Here is a 16,483-nt window from a genome sequence, read left to right on the forward strand (position 1 = left end):
CCCAACACCTCTAGACGGTCCAGAAGGATGTTATGGTCGATGGTGTCAAAAGCCGCTGAGAGATCCAGCAGGACTTGGAAGCAGCTCTCACCTTTGTCCCTAGCCCGCCGGAGATCATCAACCAGTGCGACCAGGGCCGTTTCAGTCCCATGATGAGCCCTGAATCCCGACCGGAAGGGATCCAAATGGTCCGTTTCTTCCAGGCGTGCCTGGAGTTGTTCAGCCACCACTCGCTCAATCACCACAAGAATGGTAAATTTGAGACTGGGTGATAATTAGCCATATTTGCCGGGTCTAAAGATGTCTTTTTAAGAAGCGGTTTAATGACCGCCTCTTTCAGCGGGTCTGGGAAGACTCCCTCACAGAGGGAAGCATTCACCACCCTGCAGAGCCCATCGCCTAGCCCTTCCCGGCTTGCTTTTATTAGCCAGGATGGGCAATGGTCAAGGTGACAGGTGGTCGGTTTCACTCGTCCAAGCAGCCTGTCTACATCCTCAGAGGTAACAGATTGGAATTGATCCCATAGAACATGACTAGACAGGGCTCTGGCACTCTCCCGCCCCCGCCCTGCTCCCATGGTGGAGTCTACCTCTTTCCGAATCTGAGCAACTTTATCTGCAAAAAACTTTGCCAAAGCATTGCAGGAGATCTTGGGGTACTTACCAGGCCCCGATGACGAAGGTGGTTCTGATAGATTCTGAACCACCTAGAAGAGTCTCCTGCTGCTGTTTTCTGCAGATGCAATAGAAACGGTGAAGAAGGTCCTCTTCGCCGTTGCCATTGCCACTTGGTAGGCTCGAAGTTGAGCTCTAGCCCGTGTCCGGTCTGATTCAGAACGAGTTTTCCGCCACCGGCGCTCTAGCCGTCTCAGCGACTGTTTCATCACCCTGAGCTCCGGGGAAAACCACAGGGCTGTCCGGGCTCCATGCAATCGGAGAGGGCGCTTCGGAGCCAGACAGTCAATAGCCCTGGTTAACTCCACATTCCAGCGTCCACCAGGGAATCATCTGAAAGGCCATCAGCAAGGGATAAAACATCCCCTACCACTCTCTGGAAGCCAATTGGATCCATTAAGTGGCGGGGGCAGACCATCCGAATCGGTCCCACCTCCCAGCAGAGGGGAAGGGTCACGGAGAAGTCCAGTTGCACCATAACTGTACACAAAGGCGTAGCAAGCTCAGGTGGTACCCGGTGTGGAATTTTTTTGTCACACACCCCCACGCCACTTTACCACGGCACTAGCAAAGCTGCACACTCTTGCCAGGAGGGGGGGAAGCGGGGGGGGGAGAAGCCAATCTTGAAGTGGAGAAGAGCCCGCACTCGCTCGGATTGGCGGGGAGGTCACGGAAGGGGGAGAGCGAAGCCTTCTGCCGCAGGCAGAAAAAGGAGAGGAAGTCGGGTGGGCTGGCTGGCGGGGGTCTGGCTGCGCCTGCTGCTGCCGTTGCCACTGCTGCCGGGGCTTTGACAGCTTGGCGAAGCGGAGGGAGAGGAGCTTTATGGTAATTGTGGCTCTCTCTCCACTGGCCTTCTGGGTAGCAAAGCCGAGCCAAGCAGGGAGTCTAGCAGGGGGGGGGGAGAGACTTTTTTCCACCTCGCCTGGTCAAAAAGGAGAGTGCGGTCTCCTCAGGGCGCCCTCGGGCAGGGCAAGCAGAGCAAGGAGGGGGGAGGGGGGAAGCAGCCAGGAAACGCCGTGGAGTGGGAATCAATTAAGGAGAGAAAGCTAAAAGCCTTGGAGAAAGTAAAAAAAGGAAAGAAAAGAGGCAGCTCCGGGAGAGCGCGGGGAGAAGAGAAGCCTCGCTGCTGCTTTGGGAGAGCGTAGTGATGTGGCTGTGTTTCTGCTGCCACTGCCACCGCTGCTTCTACTGACAATGGCTCCCTGAGTGCTGAGCCCATCAGTGGGGAGGGGAGGGGAAAGAGGAGATGGCGGGGAAGAGGAGGAGGAGGAAGAGGAGGCAAAGCCCAGCCCGGAGCAGACACACCAGCAACATGGTACTGCCAGAGCTGAGCCGCCGGGCAGCCAGAAGGAGCATGCTGCTGGCGGGGTGCTGAGCCCAAGTGATAGCCAAGTGGGGTGACCGTAGGTCTCGCTCCCCCCTTCCAACCCGTGCAGCCCACCTGCCCTGCTGAGGTCCGCCGGTGGCCGGATCGTCTGACGTGGGGGCAGCCCAGCCTCCCGGTAAAAAGCCTTGCTTGGCGCGGCAGCGGGCGGCACACGCTTTGCTTCATCCTTCCTGCACCGCCCAGCAGAAAGCAAGAAGTAAAGCACACGCCGGCCAAGCAGGTGAGTGAGCAAGCCAGCCGCCGCCACGCCGAGCAAGGCTTTTTACCTGGCAGTGGGGCCCAGCTTAGGAGTCGCGGGGGACCTGGGGAACACAATTTTTGTTGCATTGACACCTGCAGTTGTTCTTACTTAATTTTAATGTGCTGATTTCATATCTGAAGTCGGTTTTGTTCTGTAAGCTCTAGTTTTTCACTTTTTACCATAATCTTCGTTATAATTCAATAGTTTATTAAACACATAGCCAAAGTAGTACAGTATGATTATAAATGTAAGTGACTTATATAGCATTGAACATGACATGTATATCTATGTACAGTTGAAGGTATGCAAAAAAATGTATTCCCTTGGGATACAGTATATACAAGCTGCTGTTATTCAGGTAAGAATATACAGTACCTGAATAACAGCACACACACACACACACACGTATATACTGTATCCCAAGGGAATACATTTTTGCATACCTTCAACTGTGCATAGATATACATGTCATGTTCAATGCTATACATGTCAGAGCACTGACAGCCGAGCGGAGCAGAGCCCGTCAGAGCTCTGTGGGCTCTTCTGGTGCGGGCGGCTCCGTGTGAGTTCTGGGGCGAGCGTTGGAGTCTGGGGAAGAGCTGCTCGCAGCAGAAGAGCCCGCAGCGCTCTGATGGGCTCTCCTCCACTTGGCTGTCGGCGGCTCTTCCCCGGATTCCAACACTCAGCCCCGGACTCACAGCCTGGTGCCCCTGAGAGCCCAGCGCCCAGGTGCTGTGCACCCGTAGCGCCAACGGTTACGTCTTCTTCTTTGGCGATCACTCATAGCTGAGTAAGATTGTCTTCCATTGTTTTAACAATGAGTCCGTAAGTGACTGTGGAGGCCAATTATGGATCCACACATCCTTCCACAGTGGGGACATTGGTTTCCGGGCAGGAGTTGATCATGGTGTGGATTTGCCAAGCGTGCCTTCCTCTTAGCATGTTTCTCCCTTGCGTCCTGAGTTTGAGTGTCTTCAAAGCCCATGATACCTTTGGTAAAGGATGTTCCCCAACTGGAGCGCTCGCACACCAGTGTTTCCCAGTTGTCAGTGTTTATACTACTTTTTTTTTAATTTTCCTTGAGACAGTCTTTAAACCTCTTTTGTTGACCACCAGCATTACGCTTTCCATTTTTAAGTTCAGAATAGAGTAATTGCTTTGGAAGAGATAATCAGGCATCCACACCACATGACCAGTCCAACAAGTTGATGTTGAAGAATAGATACAAATGTACACAACATGTATCTGTGGTACAGCCTTGACTACAAACTTGGCAGCAATTTAACCCTTCCCCACTAGCTGTAGTTATGCAGACCTAGTAACTTCAACTTCAGATTTCTAGATTCCCATCAGACACCTGCTTTTCACGTCCTGAAGTTAGCTCAGCTGCAGTTTATGTGAGTTACTGGCAACATGCCCATTTTATATTACAAAATGACAGCTTATCCATATAGAGCATAGCACAGATCCATATACAAGGGTCTTATGTCTACATTGCACATTTAGACAGCTAAGGATAATTCCTAGTAACAGAATAGTTTTCAAACCCTTCTAACTCCCATTACCCCTGGCCATTGGCCATGTCTGCTTGGGCTGATGGGAGTTGTAGTTCAGCAATATCTGGAGGGCCAAATGTACCCTAGCCCTGGTCTGGAACATTTGCTCTGTCTAACCAAATTTCAACTAAATTTAGGTCCTTATTCAAAATGGTCATTGAAGTAGAGCAACTAGCTTCTTGTAGGCTGTGCTAATTAGGCACTGCAAGTTGCTATCAGTTTGATCGGTTTCTATATAATTGTATTATAAAATTATTTATTCTGGATAGTTGTTGTTGTTTAGTCGTTTAGTCATCTTCGTGACCCCATGGACCAGAGCACGCCAGGCACTCCTGTCTTCCACTGCCTCCCACAGTTTGGTCAAACTCATGTTAATAGCTTCAAGAACACTGTCCAACCATCTCGTCCTCTGTTGTCCCCTTCTCCTTGTGCCCTCAATCTTTCCCAACATCAGGGTCTTTTCCAGGGAGTCCTCTTCTCATGAGGTGGCCAAAGTATTCGAGCCTCAGCTTCAGGATCTGTCCTTCCAGTGAGCACTCAGGGCTGTTTTCCTTAAGAATGGATAGGTCTGATCTTCTTGCAGTCCATAGGACTCTCAAGTCTGGGTAGTACTGCTACCGGTACTCAGCTTCTTAAGTGCTCATGTGAATGAACTTGAATTTTTATTTCTAAATTCACAATACTCTCTCTTTTTTGTATATGCCAATGAAATCTGTATTTTTCCTATGTCCACTGCTGGGATTTTAAAAACTTTGCACCAGTAAAATATGTTTTCATTTTTTTGCTTAACCCTTTCATAAACTCCAACAACTGATGAAGAGCAGGCCAAATTTGACCGAACATGGTGGGAGAAATAAGGAGGCTATCACGCACACTGCTGGACTGTCAGAAGAATGATGAACTGTGTGGTAAGAATGAAAACTACTTTCTCTCTTTTAGTGCACTCTACATCTGGGAAGATTGCACATGCTGAGCTGCAGCAAATCAATAGTTTATAGAAAATGTTTTCTGGCTTAGTTGGACAATTCTATCAGCCTTCCTTAATCAAAACGATCTTGCAAGATGGGCCTTTGATGTGATCCAGCCGGGCTCTTCTTAATGTTGTTATGTGTTCTCATCTTCTCATGCACTAGCCTGCATTGTTTCTTCCCTTAACTGTTTCAGCTAAGCTAAATATGTGCAAGCAAGTAGAATGTGTAAATGTAATTTGTTTATTTTAAACAGTATATTCATAAGCAATCCCCTTGGCAAACCAATAATAATAGCTACATTCAAAGCAGAGAACAGAGCATAGGAAGAGCAGCAGAGAGATGCTCCCTGGCCCTTTCCACAAGTCAAAAATCATGGATAACAAATAAGTACTATAAGTTTGTGGTTTCCCTCTAATTATGTACTGTATGTGAAGTCTAAAGTCAGTAATCCCAAAAGCAATTCCGGTGGATTGGGACCCTGGGGAGTCAGGGCATGTGGCTTCCATAAAATGGGCTATGGAATAAATTAATAGTCATTTTATTTAATGGCCCTTCCACCATTTCTAAAAGATCACAAGCTTTTGAGCTGAAAATTATCTTTAGGCATAGGTCTTCACAGCAAGTAAGTGTTTTGTTTTTAACATGTTCAAGGTCAAGATGTTCACAAGTTATCGTGACTATACTGCAGTCTGAGAAGCCAGAATAATCTAAACTTGATAGATCATTTGGCTTGTCATTTCTGTGTCCTTGTGAGAGATGCTTTTGTTGCAGCGAGTGAGAGAACAGCTTGAATAACTCTTGTGCTGCACAACTGCTTGTGATGAGCCAGATGAACACTAGCTATTATAACTTTATTATCATTTGCTATTTCCATTGACAGTTGTTCGAGAGAATCAGACTGAAGTAATCATTGTACCAGTCCTCTTGATAGGGGTATTTGTCATTATCTTAAGTGTCATCCTTTGGCTCCATTACCAGAGCATAAAGGCAAAGCAGCAGACTTCTCCAGAGTCCAGAGAAGAAGGTAAGGACAGCTGTCAAAATTGCCAGGTGCCAGGAAAAGAAACTTGGAGGGATAGTCATGGTGGCTATATGCTACCTCCAGGATCGGGTGTTGTGTTCCTCTGATTGCCAGTTGCTGGGAAACAACTATACAGTACTTTCTCTGAAGACCTTGGGGTGGCTAAGATCTTGAATTTTCAAGTCATACCCTAAGACCTGACACACCCCTACAGATCTGAGAACATGCCACCTTCTTACTTAGAGTCCTGTTCATGTTGCAGTGCTGCCTCAGCATAGCTTCCATAGCTCTCTTCCACCATGAGGTTAATCTAGAACAGGCTTCCTCAGCTTCGGCCCTCCAGATGTTTTTGGCCTACAACTCCCATGATCCCTAGCCAGCAGGACCAGTGGTCAGGGATGATGGGAATTTCGTGTCAAGACCCCGCAACCACCCCCTCAAAGAGGAATAAAAACACTAGGACACAGGAGATAAGGTTAATGTTATTGGGCAAATTTAGGCCACAACTTTATTGATTACAGAATGTGAGCGGTATTGGCTTAGGCATTGAGTAGACCGGGCTATATCTGACTCCTGCCCGTTGTGCAGGTAGTTTGGTAGGGTAAACCACCGGTAGGGGGAGCCCCATTGATGCAAACCAACTCAAGCTCACCCCTGGGTTCCCGGAAGGGTCGTGGCATGTCCCTAGACCCGTCCCGGGCTTCAGACAAGATCCACACCCCTGGATTCCTTTAACGGAATACACCTACGCATGGAGGGGCAGGTGATGGCCAGGTCTCCCCTCCCCCATCAGCAGGTCACCCAATGCCTAACCGCCACCAGAGCCCAAGAGGCTCGCCGCCACATACCCTCATAACTGCAATCAATACTTCAAGCCCTCAAATATATTGGCCAACCAGATATCGTTTCCCCAATCCAAAAGGTGGACGCCATCGTCCCAAAACAATGCCATCTTGCTGTAAACTATCGTGGGATACAAAATCACCCGGCCACCAAGCAAGTGCACCTTCTGTGCCACTGAACGATTCAAGCGTTCCGGGTATGATCAGTTGCAGCTTGGGATCCACTACCACGCCATACACGTCTCTCCAAAAGGTGCGACCAAATCAGAGTCATTTTAGGGAAGTTTGAAGCCAGATAGTCCAAGTCAGTCCTGATGTTAGAAAGCAAGTCCACGCCTTTACGACTCGGGAGATCATTTTCACCCAGCTGCAAAACCAAAGCATTGGGGGGTGGGGCTTGTGTCTCAGCCCTGGCCTTCACCATTGGCAACATCTCCTTCCATCGCATCCCACATCTCGAAATCCATGAAATATGGTTGTGGTCAGGAAAACCCAGCTGGCACCCCAGGCCACTGGCGATCGCCCTCACCCGGGCCCAATGGACAATACTGTGCCCCACCATCCAAATCTCAACGCATCCAGCTTCTGAAAAGGAAAGAAATGACAGGACAGGGTAAGTCACAGGTCTGTTCACATTGTGTTGCCACCACGGATATAACCTTTGAACGCATTGGATCGCCAACGTCCCAAGTCCTTTATTCTGTCAGTTGTCAACCCCCAGTGGGTGGCAGTTGTTGCGGCCTCAATCCTGAAAGAATGGGCAGCGAACTCCCTGGCTGGGAGACCGCATGCTTCGATGGCTTTCCGCATCACTCAAGTAAACTGCTGTCTGGAAAGGCGGGACCCATCCTCGTGTATCAGTAGTGCACCAGAACCTGATGGCCTAAGATCGAGATAACGTTTTGTGTCTTTCACGGAGCAAGGGCCACTTTGCATGGTCGCTGGCAACCGGAGCACGGCGCCCTTCCCTTTCTGGTCTGTTTTAGAGCGGCGGATGTAAATAAGCAGCTCATTTGCAGACAGCTGAATGTTGCTGGGCTGCAAGCCACGGGATAAAGGGCCTGTGTCATCTTCCAGGACCACCTCACCCACCCTAAGGGCACCAAAAAATGCAATTGAATAAGCTCCAGTAAACAATCTGGATTCATATTTGGACCAACAGATGGAGTGTAACTTGTGGCATATTTTACAGAGGAGGTCGATTGTAACTGGCCTCCGCCCATCCCTGCTTGGAGGTTGCAATCTACGCCAACCTTCGAGCGCCCTGCGTACCACAAAGACCGCACAAGGATCCATAAAATAAATGGATTTAGTAAAGAAGGAGATGGCTGCCGCTTGGATTTTTTAAGTTTTTGCAGCACGACCAAGGTTACGCAAATGGACTAAGTATTGCAACGCGTGTTTGGTGGTGGTGGGTGCCTGACGCCTAATACCTAATAACTGAGCACAATAGACTAGGAAATCAGACCAGGCTCTAGTGTAGGACTTAAGTGTAGAAGGTGCAACTGAAGCCAATACTCCCTGCATTACATTTCGTTTCCAAGGCTCCAAACATGCTCCGGGAAAGACTCTGGCAACTGCTGAGCATCTGGTGCCAACGTCTGGAAGCGGTCCATCTGAAATCGAGATAGCGCATCTGCGATGTCATTATTAACCCCAGGGATGAATTTAGCTGAAAATACGATGTTAAACTGGAGGCACCCAAGAGGGAGCCTCTCGGTTTAAACAGGGCCTGGCCATGCCCCCCGGCCAGCTGATTGGCTGGCAGATGGATGATATGGCCGGGATCCCCCTGGGTGGCACGGAACAACGTCCCCGCCCCCCGCCCCATGCGGTGGAGCAGATTTGTAGTCTCAAAACATCTGGAGGGCCGAGGTTGAGGAAGCCTGATCTAGAATGCATCTGAATCACCAGCTGGGGATGTGGTGGTAGTTCCATTGCTGCATGCCATGCATAATTTTGGGGCATTCTTTAAACAACAATTTTCTATTGATAAATAACGCGTCTGTTTTATATTGGCTATTTGTGTTGCAAGAACATCTGTCTTTTAATATACAGTGGTACCTCGGTTTAAGTACACAATTGGTTCTGGAAGTCTGTACTTAACCTGAAGCGTACTTAACCTGAAGCGAACTTTCCCATTGAAAGCAGTGGAAAGTGGATGAATCCGTTCCAGACGGGTCCGCGGAGTACTCAACCTGAAGCATACTTAACCCAAAGTATGAGTGTAATTGGTTCTGGAAGTTTGTACTTAACCTGAAGCATACTTAACCTGAAGCGAACTTTCCCATTGAAAGTAATGGAAAGTGGATTAATCTGTTCCAGACGGGTCCGCAGAGTACTTAAACTGAAAGTACTCAAACCGAAGCGTACTTAAACCTAGGTTTGACTGTATTCCCCAGAACAGAGGGTTAGAGAGTACATGGCTAAAACTAAAATGAAAGGGGTGGGGGGTGGGAAATACCTACTCTTGTGTTTCACCACAAGTTTTCCATTTGCTAACAGGTCATGTCCCAGTATCAGAAAAGAAGAAAAGCCCAGGGAAAACGGTCAGGATATCAGAACATACCACCATCCAATTAAATGAGACAACCAGGAGTTCCTTGCTTAAAACTGCAGCCTTAACCTTCAAGGAGCTGGAGATTCCACGCGAGAAAATATCATGGGAGTCACTGAAGCTTGTAAGAAATGGCAGCTTTGGGGGAATCTACAGAGCAGAGCTGAAGACCAGCAACCCTGGGAAAACTCAGCCAGTCTTATTGAAGGCCTTGAAAGGTAATGTGAATGCCATCCAGGCATGGAAATTTTAACTTTTCATTTATTTGCTGGCCTCTGTTTTAAAGTGGGAGCTTTGCACTGAACTGGCAAGACCCGTCTACTCTATACAAAGAAGTAAAATTGGTACTTTGATAGTGTAGAATCCATACCTTCTGCTCAGTCCTGCATCTGCAACTGCATAGAACACTGCAAAAGCCTCTAGAGGGTTTAACATACTTGATGTGGTGTTTAGCTACGCTGTTCTGCAAAGGCTCTTTGTGTGTTGCTGTTGCAAGCCGTTTTCTTTTCTATCCGGGCTCAGAGACCAGTGTTAGAGCCTCTGAAGAGTTTTCTCTTCAGTTCTAGCACAAAAATGGTTCCTACTCTTTTGCGTATGAGACCTAGCTAGGTGTGTGTGCGCATGTGTGGAATTTAGAAGCAGGAAGAAAACGAGAATCCATCTGTTTTCTGCTTCTTGGTGGAGCTTAAGGTACTAGCTCTGCTCTGGTCAAAATGCCTGAGAGATTTTAGGTGTTAACATCTGCTAAAACAACTCAATTCTGGCAGAACATCAGAACATTCTGGGGCCTCTCTGAACCAGAGTAGGCCTTCCTTTCTTCCTTCTTACCTTCCCAAAGGAGAATAATTAAGACAGTTATACCAGCTTCTCTCACTCATTTTTAACTTCCCTTTCAGAGTCTGCCAGCTCCCATGAGATTAAAGATTTTATGGAAAGGATTAAGTTTTATCAGTTTCTTGGTAATCACGAAAACATCATTAAGTTATTAGGATGTTGTATGCAGCAGATGCCTCTTTACATGATATTGGAGGACGCTTCCAACGGAAATCTTTTGAACTTCCTTTGGACCTGCCGCAGGGTAAGTCTTAAGAAAGGCTATGCCTTGCTAGATCTGATTGGTCTCCAAAATATTGTAATACAGTAAGTACAGGTGAATTGTTGCCATAGGAGTTCATGACCAGAGATTCTTCTGGAAGTGGGCATGTCTTTCTTCTTCCCTTCCCTGGCTGGAAATGATATCATCAAGGTGTGTGTATATGTTTAAAGGAGAATAGACAGGTGGATCTATGAAACACACAGGAGTAATGTGAGTAATGAGGAACCTTAATGGGAGAACAGGATCCACTGGAGATCTAATGCTGTGAACTTTTCATCTTGAGCTTAGCCTGTATAGATGTGTAAGTAAATGTGGCATCACAGTTATATTCAGTCCAAGGAAAGCCCCCCCATGGTACATTCTGGAACCCTAAAAGTTCTCACTGTTCAGAAACTGTGGTGCAACTAACAATAATAAGTAACTACGTCCTAACTATAAAGACCGTGGGAATAGATATGTAGTAGTACAGTAAACAATTGAGCTAAAATCTATGCAACCAATATCTGGAGTGGATGTGTGCAAAAACTTGTATATTTTAAAGCTACAATTTTACTGAGGATCTGGGAACATTATAGATGGGAGTGCAATAAGTATAGCAATCTGGAGAAGGTGACACTTTCTGGTTAAGAAGGAGGAGTACAGAAACAGTTTGGAGTTGTAGGTCAGGGGTAGGCAACCTAAGGCCCATGGACCACAAGCGGCCCACGGGGGTCGTTTAACCGGTCCACGAGCTGCCCACGAACTGAGCCACCTGCTTGGCAAATCCCCATGCGCTACACTAAACAGCATAGCACGACACAAGGACTTGCTTCCACAGCGCCGAAAATCACGCATGCGCATGCACAGACACTGGAAATTGCGTCTGCGCAGACTCAGACGCCAGAAATCACGGGGGCTCACGTTCACGTGCAATCCGGCCCAGGTGAGGTAAACCTTGCTGACCCATTGTAGGTTGTACTTAGAACTTTAGACACCCATCTGTTTCCAGGTACACTCCTATTCATGTGTGGCTACCTGTGGAGACACAAGGCTGCCTATGCAAGGCCATCACTCCCTTTTCCCTGGGTGCCCTCCTAGTCCATCTCCAGTTTAGGGTCAGCTATCTTCCCTGCTGCTCTCTCTGGCCTGTCTGAGCACCTCGCCCCAGCTGCCTTCTAACGTGAAAGACACTACTGCCCCTTTTCCAAAGGAAACAATCTGGTAGCATTGTCCCTGGAACGTCTCACTACCTGGGGAAGTAGCGAGTGTATATCAAACCACCTGTTTCTGTCTTGCTAGGATGTAGTGACCATGGATGGATTGCCGCTTGATCTTACAGAGAGACAGGTCTATAAAATTGGACAACAAATTGCGTCAGCCCTGGTAAGTTTATTAATTAAGCCAGCCCCACCCACAACTGGCTTCCTTCAGAGCATGTGAGTAACACCCACCCTAGGTAATTTGTTTGGTTCACATGGGATATAAAATGTCTACTAAGTGGACTATGCATTGGCTAAACTTACTGGAAGAATAAGAAATCAAGACGACAAACTTTTTATTAAGGAATGGAAATCGTTTATTGAATATTTGCAAACAAATTGTAAACAAATTAAGACATTAGCAGTATTATTGTAAAGACTTGCAGTTTCTAAAACATAGATGAGGAAAAGAATAAATAGTTACTTGGGATATGCAGAAGAAAAGAAAAAGAGGGTAAATTCATGGAACTGCTGGAAGAGGGGAAGGGAAGTCAAGGTTTGATATGTGAGAATTGCTTAATTTTGTTGTTGTTGAAATGCTTATATGTAATAAATGAAAATGATAAGCTTAATAAAATAAAGCGTCTACTAAAGTCTTTGAAGCTTGGACCCATGCTTGCCCATGGGTCTAACAATAGTAGGGGAGGCTGCAACTTTGTGACAGAGCATATGATCTGCATGCAGAGTTTCTAGGTTCAATACCTGATATGTCTGGGAAGGGCTGGGAAAGTCACATTCCTGTCTCCTGAAGAGTCGCTGACAGCAAGGAGACAGTGCTGAGCAGATGGACCATTGGTACAATGAGATCCCTATATTCCTAACCCAACTGGAAGAAAACCTCTGGGTGCTGCTGCATTGCAAAGGATAAATACTGTATGAAACAATTTCATGCCTACAGCTAGGAAAATACAGCCTTCAAGAGATACTGTATGAAACTAGGAAAATACTAACCAAACTTTCTCCCCACCCCAAGATAACTGATTTCCTGTTGTAAAACCTTATTTGATTGTGTATGCTGAATATCTGATAGGACTTGCCAAATCTAGATGTAAGCGTTGAGGCATACTTTCATGTTAAAACAGGGAGAGGTGCTCTCAGTGTAGCAGCTGACAACATATCGTTTCTAAATTTTCTAGGATTTTCTTCAGGGGAAAAAACTATTTCATGGTGATGTGGCAGCCAGGAATGTCCTAATTGGCGATGCATTTACTGTGAAGCTCTGCAGACTAGGACTGGCGTACAGAAGCCATACCTGCGGTCCCAGCTCCATCGCACAAACTGTTCCACTCAAGTGGCAGGCTCCAGAGCGACTTCTGAAGAAACCACCCAACATCAAGTCAGACATGTACGGGTCCATTCAGATATCTCATAAGCTAGGCTTGTTGGTCAAAGGCCTGTCAGAGTACGCCTGCCTATTTTTCAACAGATGTAGGCATATTTCCAGCTGGTAATTTGACTGCTTCAGCCCAAACTGTAATATTGGGTTACTCAATTGCACTGTTGGGTGTTAGTTTGGTCAGTTCTTTTTGCTACAACAAGACTACACAGCCACCCCTCCGGAGACTCCAGGCTGAAACAAATCAGTTGTTTTATTGATACACAGTGCTTCCTTCGGAGAATAATATTTTCTTCATAATTAAATTAATGTCATGAACTTTGAAGAAAGGCATAGTAACATAAAGGAAAATGCAATACACTAATGTAACATGTAGAAAATAACACAGATTGAAAATGGCATATGCTTAATATTACTAGTGTACTGAGAAAGCAATCAATCAGATTAATTAGAATAAGAATCCTTGCTACTTCCTATGCTAATTGAATTGTACATTTGGCCTGTTTCTTTCTGCTCACCTAGTTTCCAAAATGGCTTTATAAACTTCCTAGCATTTTGGAATAAAGTTCCATTATTCAACCAGTGCCATAGTTTAAGGATGCTGTTATCTTCAGCCAAAAGTGAGAGCGTGTGAAGGTGGGGTGGTTTTTGAGTGAACGAATAAGTGTATGAGTGATTGAACGAATGAAATTCCGAATGTCCTCTTACATTGATCAGTGACTGGAATAGAGTTTTTAAACCTTTTCCATCACTTACGTAGGAGCAACTTGACACAAGTCACTTTGACACACTCCAGCAAAACAATCCAATAATGTTATGATGCCACATCCTCTGTGCTGCTGTTGTTCTCTTTAGGATTTTATTAGGTATGGTATTTTATTTACCCATATCATCAGGTCCTCATCACTCAGGATGCCAGGGTCTCACACTATCGCTGTGGTTCAGCAACAGCTCCTCCTAGCTTGCAGAGCGTTGCCTGTGACGGGGTGAGCTCCTGTTGCTTGGTCCCAGCTCCTGCCAACCTAGCAGTTCGAAAGCATGTCAGAATGCAAGTAGATAAATAGGAACCGCTACAGCGGGAAGGTAAACGGCGTTTCCATGTGCTGCTCTGGTTTGCCAGAAGCGGCTTTGGCATGCTGGCCACATGACCTGGAAGCTGTACGCCGGCTCCCTCGGCCAATAATGCGAGATGAGCGCGCAACCCCAGAGTCGGTCACGACTGGACCTAATGGTCAGGGGTCCCTTTACCTTTAGACTAACCTTAAGGTACATTTCCTGCAGCTCTCAGTGGAAGGTATGAAGTGACTGCTTCTGTTAACCCTTTTCGTTTTACTCTTTTGCTTTTTTCGTTTTGTTTTATTGCAGATGGTCCTTTGGAATCTTACTATACGAGATGATCACATTAGGTAAGTAGAGGAAAGTAATCCTGAGGAGAGGGGGCAATCCTAATCATGTTTGAGTAAATGTGTTTGAGTGGGAGATCCTCTGGTCAAAGCTGCAATTTAGTTTTTAGTTTAAGTGGGCTTTGGAAGTGGATTGCTCAGTTGGCAGAGCATCAGAGTCATGAGGCCGCCTCGGGCAAGAGATTCCTGCATTTCAGGGGTTTTTGGCCTACAACTCCCATGATCCCTAGCTAAGAGGACCAGTGGTCAGGGATGATGGGAATTGTAGTCCAAAACATCTGGAAGGCCGAAGTTTGGGGATGCCTGGACTAGATAGCCCTCATGGTCCCTTCCAACTGTATGATTCTGTGTGAAGGATGGTCGAATTAAAACACTCCACACGAAACCGCATTTTGTCTTAGCTGCTTCCAACAAAAACAAAAAACACATAAAGAGAGCCAACCTTGGGTCTCATTTAGATTTAAAGGAAAGTTTTAATTTCATTAGTGTAAAAACTCTTGGGAGTTTTCGTTTTATTTTGACCCCCCAGGAGCGCCACCATTTCCAGAGGTTCCCCCGTCTGAGATCTTGCAACACCTTCAGAGGCAGCACACTATGAAGAGGCCTTCCAGCTGTCAGCCAGCCATGTAAGATTCCTCCGCATCCCATCTTATGATGCAGGCTTTGCATTTTGTTCTAAATTATTACCTCATTTCCTAAAGGATCGACCAACCACAGATCATTCTACAGGTGAAATTCGGAAAATTAGAATATCGTCAAAAAGTGCATTTATTTCAGTAATGCAACTTATTATTTTTTCTTTTTCTTTTAATTTTTACAAATGCTTTCTTTTGGAAATTCCACAGTAATAAAGGAAATAGTTGCAATAGTACAAAAATAAACATCGCTATTACATTTCATTAATTACGTTCCATTTATAATTGACCCGCCTAACGACAAATAATTAATTACAATTACAACAAATAGAGGCTTGACATATCTTGCTTTGCATGTCATGCATCTGTCTCATATATTGGTTTCACCTTTTAAGTTGAACTAGTGAAATAAATGCACTTTTCGACGATATTCTAATTTTCCGAGTTTCACCTGTATTTCCTTCCTGCTATCTGCAAGAAACACCTTTGCCCCTGAGCCAACATTTGCAAAATGTTGAACCTTCACGTCCCCATCCCAAGGCAAGCCTGCCGGCGAAGTTGTGGCTCCTTAATGAACAAATAGATACAGCAGTGGTTTACATGCAACTAAATATCAGGAAGGTTGCATTCCTTAGCTCCATATGTCAGGAAACAGACCAAGCCTATGAAGGCTCACTTGGAAGTAAATTCCACTGAGTTGCATGAGGATAAGCACCAATGAATGTAGTGGGACTTACTTTCATCACTATAGGGCTCGTCCAGGTTTGCCCTGCTGCTTTCCCCCCCAAGGAAACTCAATATTTACTGCTGAATCAGCGCAAACATCAAGAGGGTTTTCTCCAGATTGGCATTTGCTCTGATTTGTCGCCAGGTGGTGCTGTGGGTTAAACCACTGAGCCTAGGGCTTGCTGATCAGAAGGTCGGTGGTTCGAATCCCTGTGGCGGGGTGAGCTCCCGTTGCTTGGTCCCAGCTCCTGCCAACCTAGCAGTTCAAAAGCACATCAAAATGCAAATAGGAACCACTATAGCGGGAAGGTAAACGGCGTTTCCATGTGCTGCTCTGGTTTGCCAGAAGCGACTTTGTCATACTGGCCACATGACCTGGAAGCTATACGCTGGCTCCCTCGGCCAATAATGGGAGATGAGCGCGCAACCCCAGAGTCGGTCACGACTGGACCTAATGGTCAGGGGTCCCTTTACCTTTACCTTTTATCGCTAAAGAGCGGGTTTTCCAGGAGAAAGTAACAGAGCAAGGGCAAAACCGTTCAGACCCATGCCTAGAAAGTGTGGGGCGAGCAGACAAGTGCTCAGAGCTGTGCTTTCTAGGTATGGGAACAAGCAGAAGTGTGGGTGGGCAGCAAAAGCAGATGTGGCCACTATTGTAAGCTGTTTTCCTCTCCTCAATTTAACCCCTCCCTTGCCAAATATCATTGCTTTGATACCCGCCTCCCAAAAAAATTCTAGAAGGGGGGCAATCGTGATAAGTGTAGTGAGGGGAAATAGATTGATGATCCCTTTCCCCACAC

At 46.4% G+C, this 16,483-nt stretch overlaps 1 protein-coding gene across 5 annotated transcripts in view; it reads left to right on the plus strand.

The window, feature by feature from the left end:
* STYK1 (serine/threonine/tyrosine kinase 1) overlaps window positions 1-16,483 on the plus strand; it is a 40,735-nt gene that overhangs the window by 18,553 nt on the left and 5,699 nt on the right. For 2 of the 5 annotated variants that reach the window (XM_035140882.2, XM_035140880.2), the window contains exons 2-9: window positions 4,683-4,766; window positions 5,710-5,853; window positions 9,198-9,467; window positions 10,146-10,327; window positions 11,624-11,707; window positions 12,720-12,928; window positions 14,285-14,325; window positions 14,852-14,948. In XM_035140882.2, the coding sequence (XP_034996773.2) occupies window positions 4,700-4,766; window positions 5,710-5,853; window positions 9,198-9,467; window positions 10,146-10,327; window positions 11,624-11,707; window positions 12,720-12,928; window positions 14,285-14,325; window positions 14,852-14,948 (1,094 nt within the window). In that variant the 5' untranslated portion in view covers window positions 4,683-4,699. Of the gene's footprint in view, window positions 1-2,313; window positions 4,767-5,709; window positions 5,854-9,197; window positions 9,468-10,145; window positions 10,328-11,623; window positions 11,708-12,719; window positions 12,929-14,284; window positions 14,326-14,851; window positions 15,315-16,483 lie in introns of those variants that run through there. The other 3 variants (XM_035140879.2, XM_060268665.1, XM_060268664.1) reach the window with 3 other exon arrangements.

This window comes from Zootoca vivipara, chromosome 16, assembly GCF_963506605.1.
Source record: "Zootoca vivipara chromosome 16, rZooViv1.1, whole genome shotgun sequence".
NCBI classification, from domain to species: Eukaryota; Metazoa; Chordata; class Lepidosauria; order Squamata; family Lacertidae; genus Zootoca; species Zootoca vivipara.